Consider the following 23,200-nt stretch of genomic DNA (forward strand, 5'->3'; position numbering starts at 1 on the left):
TTGGGTTACTTACAAATATCACATTCAGTTTCAGCATCCAGCACACTAATTGACTATATGGATCTTTTGATGCCAATAACCATTTCGATGCTGTGTGATCTATTACTATTTTTACTATACAAATGGCAGAAGTAGTAAGACACACTACATATGAAGCTTAGCATCTCCTTCCCTGTGGTAGAATAGCTCCTCTCTACTTTGTTTAATTGTCGTGATGCACAGGCGATTGGATATTCCTTCCTCTCTAATTTTTGACTTAACACACAGCCCAGTGCACGATTACCATCATCACATTATGATATGAAATCTTCTTCATACTTCAGAAATACCAGTATCAGGCTAGCTGTGAACAATTCCTTTCGCTTTCCAAATGTACCTTCACTTTCTGATATTCAACTGAATTTTACCCCTTTTGTCAACGAGTGCGTGAGAGATCATACTATATCTGCAAATCCTGGGACAAATTTCCTATAGTTATTCATTAACCCTAACAAAGGACTGCGATCATCCCTATCTGAGATGTTTGAAAACTCTGTGTGCCATTCACTAATCTAGGATCTGTTCGTATTCCCTCATGACTAAGTACATGTCCTAAGTAATTTACTTCTTGCAGCACAAAGTGACACTTTTCAATACCAAGTGTTGTGTGTGCCATGCTTAATCTCACACCAGATATACTGCTTTGACTTTAATCCTGTCAACACTCAGTTCAACAAATGTTGAAATGTGCCCAGTGCACTATTTAATCCAAATGGCATAAGCCGATACTGGTCGGGACTCCAAGGAACCACAAATGTCAATTTCAGCTGGTCCTCCACTGCTACTTCTAGCTGATAATAGCCATTCCTGTAAATCTACTGTGGAAAAATACCTACAATGTCCCATGTTGGTCAGGTTCTTTGTTATACAATAAAACTTGCTCAAAACAGAATCACATGGGGCTAAAATAATTTTCCTAGTTGGACTACACAAAACTCATGAGGTAAGATAAATTTGTCAGGTATCATGTACAAAAGTATAAATTTGTAATTATGCATTAAATAATGCATAAACCTTCACTCCTGCACAGTAAATGTTCATTTACAGTATATTGTACATTAAAACATTAGACTATTACACTAATTAACAAATAATACAGCATTCATGTATTTTTACTCTAAATTTAAATATGTTTATTGTCGTATGTACTTACATATTGTTCCTGTGTTTATTTACTTTACATTTCACTTTTTTCACAACATATCAAGGAGGAAAATCTGTCTGAATTTCCAGTTCAAAACTCTTCCCCCCCCCCCCCCCCCCCCTTTCACACACACACACACACACACACACACACACACACACACACACACACCTCCCCCTACCCAATTTTTTGCACTATACAATAGTTCCAACAGCTTGGGAGAATTTGTGGGTGCTGCAAATTGCACATCAGCATTTATGCACATAATAGCTTCTTCATGCATATTATCATTTTGCTCCTCTTCTGCCTTTTGTTTCTTTGTAATCATCTTTTGTGTTGTAGATTTCTATTATATCTGTTGCTGAAGTAAAAGTGGAGCAAGTTGACAGAAAGTCACCACTTCAAATGTTTTGCATTTTACTTATTTTAGTAATTGGTGCTGCATTTTCTTAAGCTTTGATGGCCAAGGCAGCCTCTTGTTCTTGACGTAATTCTCCTGAGGATCTTTTCTCTTTCAAATTATCCAACTGCCTATGCAAGCCTATATTACCTTCCCTTATTTGAGCTACCCGATGTAGTAAAGTTTTGAACCACTTTCTGAGTGATACCCACCTGTGTGTGTGTGTGTGTGTGTGTGTGTGTGTGTGTGTGTGTGTGTGTGTGTGTGTGTTTGTTTTTCACTCCCTGTAAAGCCTGTAGCTAACACAGCAGGAAAAAACACAATATGACATACACATCATGACAAACACAGCATGACAAAAATGGGTTGAATATTAGCAATACTATAACACCTTCTATATTATTTACTCTTTATGCCTTGGGGGCAACCACACAATCCCTGGCATTATGACCTTATCTTCTACACTTAACACAAACTGTAGGTGATGCCTGAGACATGCCCTCTGTGCTCAGTAAGTTACATTGTTCACCCTGACTGGGGGCAAACTAACACGTACTCCTCTCACTCTAAACACCACCAAATCACTGTCTAAGCCTACAGGCCCATACTGCACTTGAAAAGCAAACTTCCCATGCTCTGCCATTGCATAACACTCGAAGGGAGATCAGCCAGAGAGAAATAGTTTGTTTCCTCTCACTAAACTGTGCTGATGATGCCATATGCTGACCCAGCATATGGTATTGCTAGATGTCACTTCTTTTCACTACACTGTGCTGATGATGATTTTTTTTTTTTTTTTTTTTTTTTTTTTTTTTTTTTTTTTTGTGGTTTTAGGGCGCACAACTACAATGGTCATCAGCGCCTAGACTAAGTTAGGAAGTTAGGAATGCCCCGCGAGGCCCAAGGTTAAAACAGCAACTAAAAGGGACAATACTATAAAAGACAGAGAGGCACAGGATTAAAAAAACCAGCATAATCAAATGTCCTTAGACAGGTTTGTCAAGTTGATAAAACGAAGAACGCGAACAGCTGCTCCTGGGTCATCTGCTAAAATGGCATCCAGAGTACATGGCAGGCCAAGATCAAGATGCAGTGCATTAAAATCTGGACAGGACATTAAAATGTGGCGGACCGTCAGCAATTGCCCACATGGGCAGAACGGCGCTGGCGCAGCCGTCAGCAGATGGCGATGGCTGAACCGGCAGTGCCCAATTTGTAACCGGGCCAAAACGACCTCCTCCCGCCGAGAAGGGCGTGAGGAGGACGTCCAAGCCGCGGGAAGCGGTTTCAAGGCCCGAAGCTTGTTGGCCGAAATGTGCAGCCCAATCGGCATGCCACAGCGATAAAATGCGCCAACAAATGACCCTGCTACAATCTGATGAAGGGACACAACAACAAGCTGTCCGAGGCTGGAGGACCGCAGCCTTGGCCGCGGCATCTGCAGCTTTGTTCCCAGGGATACCGAAATGGCCAGGAACTCACATAAAGCTAACCGGAGAGCCGTCGTCCACCAACTGCTGAAGGGAGTGTTGGATCCGGTGCCCGAAAGGGTGAACGAGATACGGATCACAGAGGCTCTGGATGGTGCTCAGGGAATCGGAGCAGATGACATAAGAAGAATGTCGGTGGTGGCAGATGTAAAGAACAGCCTGGTAGAGGGTAAAGAGCTCAGCTGTGAAGACCGAACAATGGCCATGGAGCCGGTATTTGAAACTTTGTGCCCCGACAATTAAAGAACACCCGACCCCATCATTGGTTTTAGAGCCATCTGTATAAATTAAGGTCATATTAATGAACTTCGAACGAAGTTCGACAAAATGAGAGTGGTATATCGAACCTGGGGTAACCTCCTTTGGGAGTGAGCTGAGGTCGAGGTCAAGGTGAACGTGAACCTGAGCCTGGAGCCAAGGTGGCGTGTGGCTCTCGCCCACTCTAAAGGTTGCAGGGAGTGAAAAATCAATGTGTTGAAGGAGGTGACGAAAGCGAACTCCAGGGGGTAGCAGGGCAGAGACATACAACTCGTATTGACGGTCGAGAGAGTCGTCAAAAAAGGAACGATAAGACGGGTGGTCGGGCATTGACAGTAGCCGACAGGCATACCGACAAAGCAGTATATCGCGCCGGTAGGTGAGTGGCAATTCACCGGCTTCAGCATGAAGACTCTCGACGGGACTAGTATAAAACGCTCCGATCGCAAGACATAAACCCCGATGTTGTATGGAGGTGAGGCGGCGTAAGAGGGACGGCCGTGCAGAGGAGTATATGAAGCTCCCATAATCCAGCTTGGAGCGGACGATCGACCGATATAGGCGAAGTAGGACGGTTCGATCTGCTCCCCACGACATACCACTGAGAACACGGACATTTAAAGAACGGGTACAACGGGCAGCCAAATATGACACATGTGGAGACCAGCTAAGTTTCCTGTCAAATGTAAGACCTAAAAATTTTGTTGTCTCCACGAATGGGAGAGCAACGGGACCGAGTCGTAAGGACGGTGGGAGAAACTCTTTGTAGCGCCAGAAGTTAATACAGACCGTCTTCTCGGCAGAAAAACAAAAGCCATTGGCGACACTCCAGGAGTAAAGACGGTCAAGAGAACGCTGAAGACAGCGCTCCAGGAAACACGTACGCTGCGCGCTGCAATAGATGGTAAAATCGTCCACGAAAAGGGAGCCTGATACATCAGCTGGGAGGCAATCCATTATCGGATTGATCGCTATGGAGAAAAGAGCGACGCTCAAAACTGAGCCCTGTGACACCCCATTCTCCTGGCGAAAGTTGTCTGACAGGACAGAGCCCACACGTACCCTGAACTGTCGATCAATTAAAAAGGAACAAATAAAAAGAGGGAGGCAACCGCGAAGGCCCCATGTATGCGTGGTGCGGAGAATGCCCGCCCTCCAACAGGTGTCGTAAGCCTTCTCCAAATCAAACAACACAGCCGCGGTCGGGTGCTTCCGCAAGAAGTTATTCATAATGAAGGTTGACAAGGTAACCAGATGGTCAACAGCAGAGCGGCGCCTACAAAATCCACATTGTACATTGGTAAGTAGGCGTCGAGATTCGAGCAGCCAAACCAAATGAGAGTTAACCATTCGCTCCATCACCTTACAGACACAGCTGGTAAGCGAGATGGGTCGATAACTGGAAGGCAAGTGCTTGTCCTTCCCCGGCTTAGGAATCGGTACAACAATAGACTCATGCCAGCATGCGGGAACATGTCCCTCAATCCAGATGCGATTATAAGTACGAAGAAGGAAACCTTTACCCGCAGCAGAAAGGTTCTTCAGCATCTGAATATGAATAGCATCAGGCCCTGGAGCGGAGGACCATGACCGGGCAAGTGCATTTTCGAGTTCCCGCATGGTGAATGGGGCATTAAACTTTCACGATTCGAGGAGCGGAAGTTAGGTGGCCTAGCCTCCTCTGCCTGTTTTCGGGGGAGGAAGGCAGGGTGGTAATGAGCGGAGCTCGAAACCTCTGCGAAAAAGCGGTCGTAGGCATTGGAGACATCCTCAGGGGCCACAAGGACATCATTTGCGACCGTCAAGCCAGAAACTGGTGAGTGGACCTTAGTGCCAGATAGCCGGCGCAGGCTACCCCAGACAACAGAACAAGGAGTAAAACTGTTGAAGGTGCCTGTGAAAGCAGCCCAGCTGGCTTTCTTGCTTTCTTTAATAATACGATGACACTGCGCACGTAATCGTTTATAATTGATGCATTTCGCCACTGTAGGATGGCGTTTAAAGGTGCGTAAAGCACGTCGACGAGCACATAAAGCGTCTCTACATGCTGTGGTCCACCAGGGGACTGGTACGTGACATGGAGAAGAAGTAGTGTGAGGGATGGAATATTCAGCAGCAGTGAGAATGACTTCCATGAGGTGTGCGACCTGACTATCGCAGCTTGTGAAGGTTTGATCCTGAAAGGTCGCCCTGGAAGAGAAGAGCCCCCAGTCTGCTTTGGAGATGTTCCAACTAGTTGAGCATGGAGAGGGGGTATGATGCAGGAGATGGATAACACACAGGAAGTGGTCGCTCGAATATGTATCAGAAAGTGCATACCACTCAAACCGGCCAGTATTGAGGCAGACAAGATTGAGCTGGTTGAAAAGGTCTGCTAACAGGGAACCCCTCAGGCAGGATGCTGGAGAGCCCCAAAGGGGATGGTGGGCATTGAAGTCTCCAGTTAACAAAAATTGTGCAGGTAGCTGAGCAATAATTTGCATCATGTCTGCCCTGGTAACGGCAGACAACGATGGAGTGTAAATGGTACAAATGGAAAATGTAAAAGTGGGGAGAGTAATTCGGACAGCAACTGCCTGTAGGCCGGTGTGTAATGTGATGGAATCGTAGTAAATATCATCCCGGACCAGCAACATAACCACTCCATGAGCTGGAATACCTGCCACAGGGGGTAGGTCAAAACGCACAGAGGTGTGGTGTGCCAAGGCAATTTGATTGCATGGGCGTAGCTTCGTTTCCTGGAGGGCTATGATGAGTGGACGGTGCAAGCGGAGCAGCAACTTCAAGTCCTCTCGGTTGGAGCGAATGCTGCGAATATTCCAGTGAAGAAGTGCCATCATGAGAAGAAAAAGAAAAAGAAGATGCAAGAAGGGGTCACCTCGAAGGCCGCTGAGGGCCTGGCTTTGAGCGAGCACTGCCGCCGCTATCAGTAGGCGGACAGTCATCGTCCATTGGTTCTATAGGTTCATCGGCCATCTTGTTAAGATGGCCGGGAGGGGGAGCTTCCTCCGCCAGTGAACGGCCAGATGTTCTGCTACCAGCGGTGCGGCCAGGTGAAACAGATGACGGCCTGGGGCGGCAACCGCTGGGTGGCGCAGGAGAAGAAATGCGCCGTGGGGGAGAAGGAGAACTGTGCTTCCTATGAGCCTTCTTCGAAGGTTGTTTGGTGGAAGTACTGGTCAATGGCTGGGAGTTCGAGATACGTAGGAAGTCTGCATGGGACGGTTCCTTCTTGAAGGCCCGTGCATCTGACTTCTGGGTCTCCGTCTTGGCAGAAGCTGATGAGGTGCTTGTGTCTGAGGGGTGACGGGAGGAAGAGGAGACGTCGACCGGGAGATCTTAGCACTGGCCGAACGGACGACCGTAGTGCTGAAGGTCAGATCGCATGTCTGCGTCGCCACCTCCCTGGTAGTCGGAGGAGAGGCGAGGACAGTACTGTATTTCCCCGCTGGGAGCAGCGTGGGCTTCCTACTAGCAAATAGCTTGCGAGCAGCCGAGGTGGACACTTTCTCTTTGACCCGAATTTCCTGTATAAAGCATTCTTCCTTGTAGATGGGACAGTCGCGGGAGGACGCTGCATGGTCACCCTGACAGTTCACACAACGAGGAGGTGGAGGTGGACCGTCACCCTCATGGGCATCCCTGCCACAAGTGACACATTTAGCCGCATTGGAACAAGACTGGCGAGTGTGATTAAAATGCTGACACTGGTAGCAGCACGTAGGTGTCGGGACATAGGGGTGAACAGAAATAACCTCGTAGCCTCCTTTGATGCGCGACGGCAGCTGAACACTATCAAAGGTCAAGAAAAGTGTCCGGGTCGGTACAAGGTCATTGTTGACCATTTTCATGACCTTATGGACAGCCGTCATGCCCTGCTCAGCGAGGAAAGACTGAATCTCCTCATCAGTCAATCCGCCGAGTGATCTAGTATATACCACACCACGAGACGAATTCAAAGTGCGGTGAGCCTCCACCCGGACAGGGAGCGTGTACAGGAGTGTGGCCCGAAGCAGTTTTTGTGCCTGAAAGGCACCCTCAGTTTCTAGTAACAAGGTATCGTTACGCAACCTGGTACAAGACTTGACAGATCCGGCTATGGCATCTACGCCCTTCTGGATAACAAAAGGGTTGACAGAGGAAAAATCCTTCCCATCCTCAGATCGAGAAACTATGAGGAACTGTGGGGCAGGCGGTAGTACTTTTGTCACTGGTGGCAGGTCAAGTTTCCGTTTTTGGGCAGAAGTCGAGAGAGAAGAAGAAGAGATATCCATTGCGGAGGAATCCCCCATGATTGCCAGCGTCTCTAATGGCGCGCTCCTTCCTTGTGGGGACCCTCTCAGAGGGCACTCCCGCCTTAGATGAATGTTTACACCTCAGGTCACACCTCCCGAGAAACGGACGGAGGGACCAATCGGCATGGTCGGAAGGTGTTAGCTCAGGCAATCACCCCTCCCTGGGCCTGGCCTTTACCAGGGGGTACGTGCGTGCCTTACTTATCTACCCAGGGCGGGGAATTACGCGTTACCCCGTCACCGGCTACGCGTGCGAATGCGTGGGTCGGCCTTCAGGCACGCACAGGGAGGAAGGAAGAAGAGGAAAAAGAAGGGAGAGAGGGAGAGAAAGGACAGACTATCTCAAATGCCGAGGCGGAGACCAGAGAAGGCAAGGAGAAGAAGGCAAGGAGAAGAAGGTAAGGAGAAGGAGGCAAGGGAAAGAGTAAGTAAGACAGTGAGATGGAGAAGAACAAAGAAAGGAAAAAACCAAAGGAAGGAAGAAACCAGAAGAAGTGAAAAACCAAAATGACCGCAAATATAGGTCGTGGAACCGTCCGTCTCCGGACGCAGGCGCTAACTACCCCCTTGAGGGGGAGGGACTCCTTTTAGTCGCCTCTTACGACAGGCAGGAATACCTCGGGCCTATTCTAACCCCCGGACCTGCAGGGGGGACTGTGCTGATGATGCCGTATGCTGACCCAGGAGGTTGATAGATGTCACTTGCCACTTCCGACATCATAAAATGTTAGGAAGTCATTCCAATACATTTGGATGAATGGTAGGTGTGAAGAACTAGTTCTTCTGTTGTCACACGTAGGCTCGCCACTCCAATAGTTGTGAATGAAGTGATTAGCCAGAAGCTCATGGTAGGTCAGGTGCGGGAAGCACTGAGGTACAGACTTCGAACCAAAGACGACTCTGACACACCCAGGAGTTGGATATTTCAAATTTCAGGATGCCTCACCCAGATGGCACCACTTCATACCCTGACAGCGCCAGATCTAGGTGCTACCCATAGACCAGTGACTAGTAGAGACAGCAATCAGGTGTAGGACCTGGCTAACCCACATTGGATTGGCAGTTGGTGTGGAGGCATCCTCAATGTAGACAGCAGTCAACAATAGATGCTGTATGCTGGACTGACTACTATTTATATTGGCTTGCCAAGGTCCCGTTTTGACAAGGTGTCACTTGCAGTCATGGAGAGAAGCCCCGGCAACATGACATGACATAACGTAACTTAGTCCTCCACTGTGCCAGGATGACGACTTGCATCATGTCACTGCAGCAGTACTGTGGACCAGACAGTGGAATTTTGAAGACAGCGTGCTGGCTTGCCCTGGTACAGGTTGCGTGACCTGCTAGGAAATGGTGTTTGTGCAACACTTCCTCCATCTCTGTCCCATGCAGTTTCTGGATGTGGTTGTCTTCGTATGATGGTTTTTGATGTATTTATTCCGTTTTGGCTTTGGCAGGCCTTACCTTCTTTTGGTTTTGTCGTCATTTTTCTTAATGAAAAATCTGCATAATACCCTAACTGATACTTAGGTTTGCTACGGCGTGCATTTGAGATACTTCCACATTTTGTTCCATCCACCTCTGACAGGTGTAGTTGGAACTATCTTAACATGAAGAAAATCCAGTGTGTATTGGATTATTCAGTGACATTGCATGCAATGAGGATACAATCACTCCACTTAAAATGATCTCAAACCATCTCCCAACATGTCATCAGCTGTTTTTACAACATTAAATTAAAACTGAAACAGCTGCAGCCCTCTCTCTTGCATTTTATTTATTTAAGCAGCCAGTTTCAGAGTTCCATTACTCCACCTTCAGGCCTCTTGATGAATGTAAATTGGGAGGAATCCAATCTTACGTGCAGTCAAAACAGGAGGCAATATTAAATAACTTGTGCTTGCAGATCTCTGGTTTCCTTAACTGATGATGACTGTTTATAAACAAATGGATAGTGTCGTGTAAACCAGAGACTATGGACACTGTTATTTAATACTGGCTCTGATTATGACTGCACATTAGAATGAATTCCACCCAATTTATGTTAGTTAAGGGGCCTGAAGATGGCATAATGGAACACCAAAACTGATTGCATAAATAAATTAAATGCAAACTGCCAGTTGTAGGTGACTTCATTTCATACTGAACAACCGAAGTACTTGTATCCATCTGTTACAAGGATGGGCGTGCAAAGCTTTTTGCAACAGGTTGCAAATCGTTCTTGTTTTGTAATCTGAGCTTGAGACAGGCATAGGTTGTTATACTACAGGTGATATTTTATAGTATGAATTGTTATTGCCTGAAGTATTAAAGATAATGGATTCTTGGACCCTTGGTGTAAGTGGAATATTCATGGCAGTAATGAACTACTGGACTAACTTAACATTTTGGTATGAGTCATGGGACTCATTGCTGACAGATGACTAATTTATCCGATATTTTGGAAGATTTTTTTTTTTTAATTTTCTTGATTGCGTAGTGAGCTGGGAGTTGGTTTCTTTTGTTTTGTTTCACTGTATACCTGATATAATGTTTGTTTTGTTGCATCTGGAGTAGGGGTAGTACAGCGGGTATTTTCTGGTGGAATGATTGTGGTCACAGCGGTGGCAACAACATTTTTATCTTGAAAGCACCATATGCAGAGGAATGAGATTTTTTTTATAATGTTGGTGGAGAAATGAATTAAATGGGGGAAAGCTCATTGTACATAATTGTGGGTAGATTTAGGAAGGGCATTTCATAACCTACTATCTTTGACAGAACACTAGCACACTGAATGGTTTTTGTGTAATACTGATACAGAGTGATCCAGACTGCCAATGGGATGTGTGAAATAGAACTGGTCTTAGGAGGGAAAGAAGCAGAAGAATGCTCATGGCACATCCTTGCACCACAACTGATTTCCAAAAAGCTAGTCCACACAGGGTGTAATACTATGAGTAAGGGTTATCTAACGGTATGGAACATTTGGAGCTGCAGGATAGGGGTATAATGATAAACGGTATGATTAGTGACATTTTGGGGACAACTTTTTGGCTTCCAACAACCACAATACGCCCTGTGGTTCTCAACCGGACATATCTGCTACTGTACCTGCTCAGCAAACTTTAGAAAATACGACCTACTCAGAACCTGACCTTCCTAAAAAATAGCTTGGATCCCAATGCACTCACTTCTCTGGACAAGTTTATAGCAGCATAAGAGGGTGTAAAAGTGTACAGCAAATATTTCAACACATACAACCGTATTGCAGCAGATACCAGCACAAACCACACTGATAGGTATATGAACTTCAAGCATCATCTTGCTTCTGGCTCTAGTTTTTGTAGCCTGTACCAATCTATGGTGGAAATCATCACTCTCCTGAATTCTCCATCACCATATACCAACTGAGTGGGTCACCCTTAGAGAGTAAACAGTCATCAAGCACACCATCCACTGGACATTGTGAACTGGACTGGATTAGTGTAAACGTATTTGGAATGAGAAGTGTACATAAATGTAAAAAGGAAAAATATAACATGTAATGTTTAATTTATTTGCAGAATTAATATCAGTCTGTGATTCAGTGGAACCGATATTCTGAAGGGAGGAGGATAGTTGTGACAGCACCTTTCCCTAGCAGAGCTCGTAAACTGTAGCCAGGCGAGCCAGCATGCTGCCTGCAAAATTCTGCTGGCAGGTCTACAATATCGCTGTTATGGTGCAAGTCACCAGCTTGGCACAGTGGAGACCTGGGTTACCTCACACCATGCTGGGTGGGCCTCTCTAAGTGACTCGAACTGATGCCCAGTCCGTATAAGATCAGTGCGAGCCAGTATAAATGATGGCCAATGAAGCCTACAGTATCTACTGCCAAACACTAGCTACACTGAGAACACCTACAGCAGATTGTTGACCTAATGTGAGTCATGCAGTTTCATCTACAACTGTTTGCTGCTTCCACTAGCTGTTGGTCTATGGTGTGCGCCTTGCACTGATGCCGCTGGGCTACAAGCTGGCACAATCTGGCTAGGGCCTCCTGCAGGCTGAAATAAACAGACTCCTGGGCTTCTCCAGGGGTCTTTGGTTTGCAGTCCATGCCTGGATGCCTCCTGCACCTGACCTCCTACAAGCTATTGGCTGGTCACCAAATTCACATCTAATGGTGTGGCTAGCCTATGCACAAGTCTGCTGTTATTTGCCTGACATCTGCAAGCCTGATGTAGCTACGTGCTTGTTGAGGTGCTGATGCTGTGCCTTTATTGTTGCTGCCTTTCCAGCCTGAAGTCCTTGTACCAGCTGCCGTCACATGCTGTCATGTTTTGCTGGTGCAAGTTCTACCACCTGAGGTCACTGCATGCCATCAAGACACCATATACAAGGCTGTATGAATTCTGATGACTAAAATATGTTGTTCATACCATTCTGTGTATAACTTCATGATGGCTGAGGAACTGTTTCTTTGCACCTACAGGCCAACCGGCCATCTTGAGATGACTTTCTGACAATTTATGGTGTCAATAACACTTGGGCCATCCTGGCACCATACTACAAGTGATTAGAAGAGATCTTTTCCCAGCAGTGGGACCTTAATGGATGACAATAATGACAGCACTGGTCACAGACACCATTATTAACAGAATCACATATTAATTTCTTTGCTACATTGTTACTTACGGTTATAATTAATGTTAGTGGTTCTTCACCACATGGACAACAATTTTGTACATTTAAAACAGTCTCTTATTTCAAACATAAACCGCCGGGCTTAAGCTATTGCTCCACATTTTATTTCTGGTGTGATCTGTATTCTATGTTTTGGTAGTTCTCATTACATTCAACACACAATTTTTTAATTTGTTCTTGAGTTATGAAAATTGGTGCAAAATGTGTGATACACGGCGGATAAAAACAATCTCAGGTGCCTAGTGGAATGTGAACAATACAGGAACAGAATTAACTTTTTCAAATTACCTTGGCACAAGCTTATCAGCATCACAGCAAAGTTCAAGCAGACCAAGAAGCACCTTAGATACATCAAGATAAGGTTCCCACACAGTGAAACCACGTCCTATCAAATCAATTGCTGCACGTCTCAAGGGTGTGTGAGCCGGAATACGTGGAGAAGGTGGTGCTAATAGTAGCTGTGTAAGAGCTATACCTATAACAAAAAAGACTCATAAGGCAAAAATACTGTTCATGGCTCTTCCATATTTTATGTTTTACTATAATTAACAATTCACTTATAATTTCATTGGAGTTATGAGATGAACAGATTGCCATTGAATATTTACAAATGCCTAGTGATGCTCAACAACTGCAAGAACAACCATATTTCAAATGTGATTTGAGACTTTCTCGGCGTATTCCATTCGTGAAATCTTCTCAGGTGATCAGCCGAGTAAAGGCGTCGTCTTCTCACAACGTTTCGAAGGGTTTCGTACCAATCATCTTCAAGCGAAGATGATTGGTACGAAACCCTTCGCAACGTTGCGAGAAGACGTCGCCTTTACTCGGCTGATCACCCGAGAAGATTTCACGAACCATATTTCATTTATGCTGAACATCTAACAATCACTACTTAGATCTCGAAACTGAAGTGCTTCAAGCAGTGTATATCTACAGGGTGTTGCAGCACAGCAGTGACAAATTTTCAGGAGAGAGAGTACACCTAGATGCTGGAAAACCACATAGCAACGCATTGTCGGAAACACTTTTTTGGTGCTGTAGTGATTACACAAAACACAAGAAAGGAAGGACACGAACAGGAATATATAAGAATGAGACCAAACAATGATCATCATCAAAGAAGGTGTTCAGAATTATGAGTCCTGACCACGATACAGGCCTCACATTTCCAGTGCAAGGTAGATCTGATGTTCTGGAAAATCCAGGTGTGCCCTGAACTACCCCAGCAGCTGCCGTGATGCATGCAACAAGTTCCTCAGCAGTTTTAATGGGGGTTTCATACTCCAGAGGAGTACTAAAGGCAAAAGTGAGGTCTGGCAATCTCCATGCACTGGAGATGTGAGACCTGCATCACAGTCCGGGCTTGTACTTTCGAATACCTTCTTTGATGATAACAATTACCCATTTTTGATCTTATTTCTTGGTTTCTGCTGTACTACGCATAATACACATGTTTTCTCAGCCTATCTGTGTCCTTTCTTTCTTTCTTCCTTTCTTTTTGTGTGTTTCATGTCACAACAGGGACGAGTTTCCAACTGTGCATTGCTCTGTGATTTTACATCGTCTTGGTGTGCTGTATCTTTCCTGAAAGTTTGTAATTGCTGTGTATAAACGCTCAGAATATGAAAGTAAAACATTTACCTATCATTTCAGTCTGACATCTTGTCGAGGGAGAAGTATGTGACTGATATAACATCTTAACAGTTTTACTGTTAGATCTATTTATTTTTATCTGTTCACTTCTTTCGGGTATCAACCAACACTAGTCATCTGTAGATCCAATAATAAACTTGCTGTAAAATCTTGTCTAACCGTAATTCATGTGTTGGCACTATCAGTCACTGGTTGTGACAAACATATGGCTTGGGGGTGCATAAGATGTTACCCCAAGCTGTTTCTTGCAGTAGCAAACAGATAAAAGTAACAGTGTCCAGGAATAAAATTGTTTAAACATGAAAGACTATTTACTACCAATTTCTCTTATAGCTACTACAAATCAACACTGCATTAATGCTGTGGAAACAAGTTGTAAGCACAGCAGGAAATTTTCAAAGTTCCAAAGAAGATATAGAGAAACCTGCAAATGATCTGATGACTTTCTGTAAAGCCAACCAAGTCAAACAACAAGCATCCTCTGGCTCATTTCATTGTTGAAAAAACATGAGAACATGGCATGTAACTCAAGAAACATTATCTGTTAGCAGTAACTACTGCATGGTGAAAATAAATTGCACACTTATAAGAGACAAAGAAAATCTTAAAAAGAAAAAACAATTCAGCTGAGTATGAATACACAGAAAACTAACAGCAGTTTGTATATTTATCATACTATAATATAGTTTATGAGACTCACTGGCTAACAGTATTATAAAAATGACTTACTTGTCAGCATTGCGAGGTTGTTGTTTCCAATACCAAAGCCTTCAACAACGGAAGTTTTACGACGCTGATCGTCACCAGCCCGTCGTCGTCCAGATGCTTCACCTCCAACATCTTGCCCAAATTCGGCACCAATTACACCCAGCAAAACAACTGCTGTTGTCTGCTTCCGTTTCAATTCTGATATGCTTGAAGGTTTGCGCACACAATACTCTGAAACGAGACACACACATACGTACAGTTCAGGATATGGGTTATAGTATTTTATTTAATAGAATCCATATTTTAACAATTAACATGAATTACAAAAACCTTCATCACACACACACACACACACACACACACACACACACACACACACACACACACACACACACACACACACAGAGAGAGAGAGAGAGAGAGAGAGAGAGAGAGAGAGAGAGAGAGAGAGAGAGAGAGAGGAAGTCAGCACATGCACACGTGTGTGCACTCACCTGTGTGCATGTTTGTAGTCACTAGCAATGAGATATGAGTGAATATTATAAAATTAGTTTTTGCGCTTACAGCTAGCTTGTTTATGAGTACCTATATACAGCAGATATTTTTACACAATGTAAAAACCCCTGTGAAACTAGACCTTAATGAATTATATGCCTGCATATATAAACTTGTTAACTTTAGAATACGCTTATTGTTGTATTAATTTGTCATATTTATCACAATGCCCTAAATGGTTAGAGGATGACTAAACAACTAATATTATGAAATATAAACACAATTCTCAAAACAACATACAGGAGTCAAATCCAGGTAAGTAACAGAAGGGGGAGCATACTAGTTGAAACCTCAACCAAGCCATTTATACCAGTGGATATCCTGTGGACACCAACAAAAGGTCACTAGCTCAAGTGGTGACAGATTCTGCAACTTACACATTCCAACAGCTCTTTAGAGAAATTCATTAACCAAATGAACAGTGGTCATATAGCAGAAGCTATATGAGCAAATGTCCATAATGTCACTATGTCTCATATGTGCTCATTAGCAAACTTTACATAGAGCAACGAGCATGCCACTTGGAGAGTAGATGACCATGTAGCATTGTTCAAAATGTACACTGGTGCCAGCAGCAGTGTAGGGCCTGTTTGTATGTGTACAATTTTGATCAATGGTTCCTATGTAGGAATACATGAGTGGTCTACCGAATTGCAATCCTCTTGTGTACTACGTGCATTAGCAATATTGCCCTTTTCTCAAATGTGCAATAAGTTTGCGAGCAAAGAAGGTATATTGATTCTCATGGTATGCACGTGTATTGCCTAACATTTTGAGGGAAGCAGTTTTTTATACCACAATAATTGTCTATTATGAGCATTTGTTTGATAAAAACTGTGACTTATCACATTATTTAGCATTAGAATGCTTTTATAGTTCACAATTTCAGACCCACATAAACAACCTGAGACATAAATATGAGATGATCTCTCACCACAACACGGATGAATAACAAAATGGGTACAATGACTGGGTACAGAATTTACTGATTTCTAGTGATGAAACACCTGTTGCACCTGCAGTCTTTCAACAACAAATTAGAGCTGGAAAAGATTTTTGTACGATGAGGCACAGAGTACATTGTTGTTTCACAAGCATATTATGGATATACAATGCAAGTTATGTTTATAGATGCAAAGCATGGATTATCAATAGCACACTACTTTCACTGAAAACAATTTTTGACAACTCAAATCAATAAAATAAACTTACATAATATGAACTAAATCACTGTTTTATTACACAATAATGAAATAAACTATTATTATATCACTCTGTTGGCATGGACAGGTGTTACTGAAACACTAATGACCCATTCGAAGCATTAAACAGTGCAGTTGCATCAGATCCCAACCAACCACTTATTCCACTATTAATTATCTTGTAGAAAACTTCCTCATTATTGGATTGTGCTGCTAGCTTGTAATCTTTTCTTGCATGGATCATATATTTTTTTCTCGTGTAGCTCGCTTTGTATTTTATATTACTGCTGCTGACTTGGACATATGACAACACAATTTATCACTGTGTTAGCTGAAGCAATAATGAAGGAATAGGAATGGATTTGCAATTGTGAAACAACAATGGAATGACGCAAAATCATTTATTAGTGTTTGGTGCACTCTTTACACAGGTGTGTCTTCATGTCTGTGGCATTAAGATTCAGAGACTAAACATAATAACTGTCATAGATAGCAGTCCAAACAGAACTCTATAGATTAAATAGTTATCTTTTAATGTGTTACAGTAGACAGCGTATATGACATCGACTCCAGTGCCATGCACCTACCAACCATCCAAGTTGACTACTGTGTGTGTGTGTGTGTGTGTGTGTGTGTGTGTGTGTGTGTGTGTTTGTTACATGTTTCATACTATGTTACCCATATCAATTATTTTAGACATTCTGCACTGTGATCACATATGCAGCAAAGTATGCGAGCCAGTTACCTCGTAAAGCAATGAGTATTCTGTGGTAGGAGGTTTGCTTCCTGCTATCTTTAACACTGGAAGTTTGACTTGTTTTAGTGAATACAACACTAATAATTACAAGAGAGGCATTTTTCACTGTGGTGCAATCTTTCCACAAAATTTCAGTCACTACACTTTCTCTTCCAAATGCAAAAATATTTTGCTGAGTTCCACTAACACAATGAGAAAGGGCCAGTGTGATAAAACAAGACAAATCAGATATTGTACATAAATATTTAATTGTTCATCCCCCCCCCCCCCCCCCCCCACATGCTACTGGAGAGTGGAACAGGCGAGATGTAGATTGGGAAGTGTTTCTATGAACCCTCTGCCACGCAGTTAAGTGTGAATTGCAGAGTAGTGATGTAGATGGTTTTCATGATTTTAAAACTTACGATTATTTGTTTGTTGTGTAGTTATCCAAATATGTGTTGATTAATGGATAGTGAGAGGAAAATGTAAGGTTTTTGTGTTATGAGGAATGATGTGGGGGTGGGTAGTGAGGTACTATTTGTGTGTATCATGTAGATACAAAACCCATTGCTGCCATGTTAACAGTTATGAGAGTGTTATATTTTATTACTGGGATAGTTCTGGTTATGTTATTGGAGACACTGTGTTTATTTGTGAATGCTTTTGTTAAATTGAAAGAGATTTCTTTGTGATCAGAATATGAACTGCATAAATAATAAAAATAAAGCTATGCTGAAAGCAGCGCCTCACAATTTTTTATTCTGTTCTCAATATCAGTTGAAGTATTACATGTCATCCACCTTACTCAGCCAACTTTCCTGCTTGATTGTATTGACATCAGTTATGTGCAAAAATGGGATTTTTTTGTGTTCATAATGAAGGAAATGGTGATGCTAACCTTAATGTGTGTGACAGAGCTTGGAGTGGACAAGTGCATATGGCAACCAATGAGAGATATTGGAATTGGGTTGATGAACTTACAGGAGCAATAGCAAGGGCGGCATATCACGAGATGATGATGATGATGATGATGGGTTTGTGGGGCGCTCAACTGTGTGGTTATCAGCATCCGTACAAATTCCCAACCTTTGCTCAGTCCATACTTGCCACTTTCACGAATGATGATGAAATGATAAGGACAACACAAACACCCAGTCATCTCGAGGCAGGTGAAAATCCCTGTCCCCGCCAGGAGTTGAACCCAGGACCCCACGTTCGGGAAGTGAGAATGCGACAGCGAGACCACAAGCTGCGGACGTATCATGAGAGTGTGAACACGCCATCATTACAGAAATGCAGTACAGAGAAAATAGTGCATGGTGGGTGCCTCGAATGTTCACTCCTGACATGACAAAGAGGAGATTGGATACATTTCGGCAGCTTTTTGTGTGTTTTGAGTATGGGGTTGCCAAGGTCCTAAACAACATTGTGGCAGGTGATGAAAGCTGGGTTCACCATATTGAGCCTAAAACAAGAGAGCATCAGTGGAGTTTCACCAAAAAGGATCACCACCATCAAAAATGTCAAAGACCATGCCATCAGCAGGCTATGTCATACTCATAGTGTTCTGGGATGTTCAAGGTGTGGCACAACCATAAACTCTGCAAGGTACTGTGAGACCTTCAGAAAACTGAAAGCATACATTTGAGAGTTCATCCACACAATGAGCACTCTCTCCTTTAGCGTGACAATGCCAGACCACACACAAGTGCTGTGACATCTGCAAAAATCAGATGCCTTGGGTTTACTGTCATCGATCATTCTCACCTTCAAGCAGTTCACTTTCATAGTGACGAGGCAGTGTAAGCAGAGGTGAGGTTGCGGCTCCGTTAAGAAAGTCAAACATTTTACATTGACAGAATCAACAAAACTGGTCTCTTGTTGGGAGAAATGTGTTCGTCATCAGAGTGATTATGTTGGGAAATAAATATGTAGACATGGAGATTAAAGAAGAAGAATGTTAGTAAAGTTTGTTTTATTTAAAAAGAATGATGAATATGATGGTTCAGGATACCCACAACTGTAGTAATTAATTGGAAACAAATTACTGTATAATGACTTTCAGTCAGTCATGAGGCACCTCCCATGGTGTTAGGCTCATAACCACTTGGAAATGGTTGTGGTTGAACTGGTGGTGGCATTAGAAAAGAAAATTCCAGTTTGTGCTGTGCTCGATTTCCAATTTCTCCACAGTTTCTTTTCTCCCAGGTGAGCTAGTTCAACAATGTATACACCAGGTTGAAGTTGAATTACAATCTTTGAACAGCAAGGTGGTATGCATTACAGAGCACCAGTGGAGAGAGAATGAAACGCAGCATATAAGACTATCGTCACACGAATGTGAGCATTGCTACTGTATAACTAGCTTAAGTAGTGGGTGATTATGTATCTATATCAGAGCTGGCACACTCTTTAAAGACAGAAGAAGATCTGACCATTATTAGTGTAAATAAACATTTTGAATTGGCAGCCAGTGAGCTAACAAAGCTAGACATCCATAAGAAGCCAATCATTCTGTGTGTGTACCACGCATCTGGTGATGACACTTTCTTCAATAAGCTGACATCCTGGAAAGTGTCTAAGCCCCAAAACAAACATAACAATATGTGGATACATGAATATTAATAGAGGTTTTGAGGCTGTGCCACAAATGGTAAACACAGCTATTAGATTATCAAAAAGTTGATCATTGGTCTTAGACCATGTATGAGAGCATAATGCCTCTGAACTTTTTATGTAAAAGCTCTTAAAGCTTCTGAAACAACACAGAATTTATTAACATTCACTTCTTTATTCCTCATGTCTATATATTCATTTCTCAACACAGTCACCCCGACAACCAATATGCTTCTTCCAATGAGAGACCAGTCTGTTGCAATTACTGCAGAATGTTTGGCTTTGTTGGCGGTGCCACACCCTCACCTCTGCTTGCAGCACTTCATGACTATCAAATTTAGGTCCTTAAAGGTGTTCTTTATGTTTTGGAAACAGACTAAAATCAAATGCGGCCATGTTGGGACTGTAGGAAGGATAATCGATGACAGTGAAGCCAAAGTGTCAAATTATATTGCTAATGTCATATTGCTTGTATGTGGTCTGGCATTGTCATGCTGCTTCACGTGTGGATAAACCCTTTGAATTCGAAACTCGATTACAGCCTGCTGTTTCTAATGAACAGACAAAGTTATGTTACACTCTGCCAAGTTAACACTACAATTCAGAGCCCTTTAGTGACACAACGCTGTAAAAATACAAACATGAAGAATAAAGATGTAGAACGTTAATAACATTTGTTTTATTTATAAAGGTTTAACAGTTCTCACATAAAAAATTAAGATGCATTACTTTTCAGGAGGCCCTCATACTTGAATATGTTGAAAGGAAAAATTGTGAAGTGTTTAGAAGAGACCTTGGCCTTTGAGAGCATTATTTTTAGATATTAAAGCTAAAGACTGGCTTGATAAAACCCACAAAACTGCATGCCTACAAAAGCATCTTCTCGGAAAGTGAAATACATACTTGTTATAAGGCACAGGCAAATCAATCCTGGGATGAAGTGTATATGGAAAATAATGTACATACTAAATTCTCTAAATTATGCACATTGTTTAAATTAATTTTTGGGGAGACATTTCTGAAAGTGGCCCATTCAACTGTAGCCACTTTCGAAAATAACTGCAGGTAATGGAAAGAGATTTCAGAAACATACATTTCTCAGTTCTTTACAAATGCACTGCACTAATTCGTAGTTCCCAGATTATCATCACAGGTACAAAAAAATATACACGAGACTACTCCTTGTTAGGAAGAAGAAAATGAAGATCTCAATGCTTTGTTTTTGCTGATGACATCACCATCTGAGGAGAGACAGAGATGGAGGTTCAGAAGAGACTAGATTACTGGAACACAAAATTTAAAAAAATCATGTTAACTGTGAGTTAGAATAAGACAGTGGCAATGAAGATAAGCAGGACACCCACACCTTGTAACATCATACCGGAGGGGGAGAAGGTTGAATATGTGAAAAGCTTCAGTTATCTGGGTAGCATCATATCACGCGAAGGAAGTTCCAAACTAGAAGTCTTAAACAGAATAACAAAAGGATGATGACGATGAAGATGTTTGGTTTGTGGGGCGCTCAACTGCGCGGTTATCAGTGCCCGTATAAGTTCCCAACCTTTGCTCAGCCCTATCTCGCCAATTTCATGAATGAGGATGAAATGTTGAGGACAACACGAGCACCCAGTCATCTCGAGGCAGGTGAAAATCCCTGACCCCGCCGGGAATCGAACCCGCAACCCCGTGCTCAGGAAGCGAGAACTTGACTGCGAGACCACGAGCTGCAGACAATAACAAAAGGATCTAGCTTTTTCCACCAAGTACGAAATCTAATCTGGGAAAAAGAAGTCCCTCTAAGAGCCAAACAGACCATGTATAAGACTTATCTCCTGCCAGTCATGATGTATAGTCTAGAGGCCTGTGTCATAAATAAGAGATAAGAGGGTCAAATACAAGCATGTGAAATGAAGTTCCTTAGGTCAACTCTACAAAAACCTAGGAGAGAGAGAGTCAGGAATGATTATGTAAGGAGAGACCTGCAGGTGACAATGACTACAGAGGAGAGGATGAGTGCTTTGAGATTGAAGTGGTTCGGTCATGTGAAGTGTGAAGTGAATGCACCCGGCTCGAACTCCACACCAGTACTTGGAGATGGAGGTACCAAGAAGAAGACCAATTGGGTGGCCTAGAAAGAGATGGACAGACTAGGTTAAGAAAGATTTCAAGAGGTGAGGATTAGCATGGGATGTAATGGCGAGAGAAAAGCTATACCATGACAGAAACCAATGAGGCACATCGTTCACCAAGTTCCTACCTGGCTCGCTGGATGGAAATCCTGATGATGATTACTCCTTGTTGAAAATATCATTCAATGTGAAAATAAAACATAATTAATAAAAAAAGCAGTGTAGGATGTCATAAAACATGAACCTGGAAAAGGCAGGCACAAACCTAACAAACAAAGAAATCAATGATAGGTAGAATAATAAAAAATCATCAGGAACTGGCAAATATTGTTGTTGTGACGCGCCAATCATTCAAAGTGCTGCTGCGCAATTACGCGCGTCCTCTACATGCGGCGCTGTCTGCCAGCCATGCAGCAGCCACGCCACCTAAGCGGCCAGCCAGCCAGCGTCCGCTAGACTTGGACTCAGTGCAGATTTGACCGTTACTGTGTACACATGCCTTACGTGGTGTACTCGCTCTGTGACTTACATGTATTGTGTCGTCTTTTGAAATATAAGTGTTCAACTTGATGTTATAACAATTGGCGATGAGGATGGGATCTTTCCTTTTCATCATTGACCCACAAGTTTCCATGGCTACTTTAGAGCAACTATTGCAAGGTCTCATTGAACAGCAAACGCTTCTCACGTCGGCGATTCGCGATTTCGTCGCGGTATCCAATGTGGGGCGTTTATCGTTGTTGTCTATACCTCCTTTTCCTCCTTACAACGAGACGGCGGAAGACTGGTCTGATTATGAAAAACGTCTTTGACAGCACTTCTCGGCATTTCATGTCACGGACGAACAAACATGTAAGTCTCTGTTCCTTTCATGGATTTCACCTCCAATGTATCGATTGTTGTCACAATTGGCTCCTTTGAAAGATCCAGCGTCTCTGTCTTTTGCTGAAATGTGCTCACTTCTGTCCGTATATTTTCATAATCAAAAGGATGTGGTAGCCTCTAGTGTTGCCTTTTATCGTTGTCAAAAACAACCAAATCAATCCTATCGCGCTTGGGCTGCTGAACTTCACAGCCTCAGTAGAAAGTGTCAATTTGTTACTGACGTTCACAAAGAATCCTATGCTGATTCCATGGTATGGGATGCTATTATCCAGTCGGTGCCAGACAAAGAAGTGAGGCAACGTGCCCTTCAGTTGGCAAATCCGACTCTCGATGAAGTCCTATCTATCGTGTAGTCTTTTTGAAATATTTAGCCATCTACAGGCCACCTCCATCAAGACCAGTGCAAAAATTTCAAA

The 23,200-nt window shown here is 43.0% G+C and overlaps 1 protein-coding gene across 4 annotated transcripts in view; it reads right to left on the reverse strand.

Moving 5' to 3' along the window:
• Window positions 1-23,200, reverse strand: part of LOC124554705 (WD repeat-containing protein 7) — a 388,339-nt gene that overhangs the window by 71,150 nt on the left and 293,989 nt on the right. For all 4 annotated transcript variants that reach the window (XM_047128342.1, XM_047128340.1, XM_047128341.1 and 1 more), the window contains 2 exons: window positions 14,680-14,889; window positions 12,583-12,769 (listed from right to left, as the gene is read on the reverse strand). In XM_047128342.1, coding sequence (XP_046984298.1) covers window positions 12,583-12,769; window positions 14,680-14,889 — 397 coding nt within the window. The remainder of the gene's footprint in view (window positions 1-12,582; window positions 12,770-14,679; window positions 14,890-23,200) is intronic.

The sequence above is a fragment of the Schistocerca americana genome, chromosome X (genome assembly GCF_021461395.2).
Source record: "Schistocerca americana isolate TAMUIC-IGC-003095 chromosome X, iqSchAmer2.1, whole genome shotgun sequence".
NCBI lineage: Eukaryota > Metazoa > Arthropoda > Insecta > Orthoptera > Acrididae > Schistocerca > Schistocerca americana.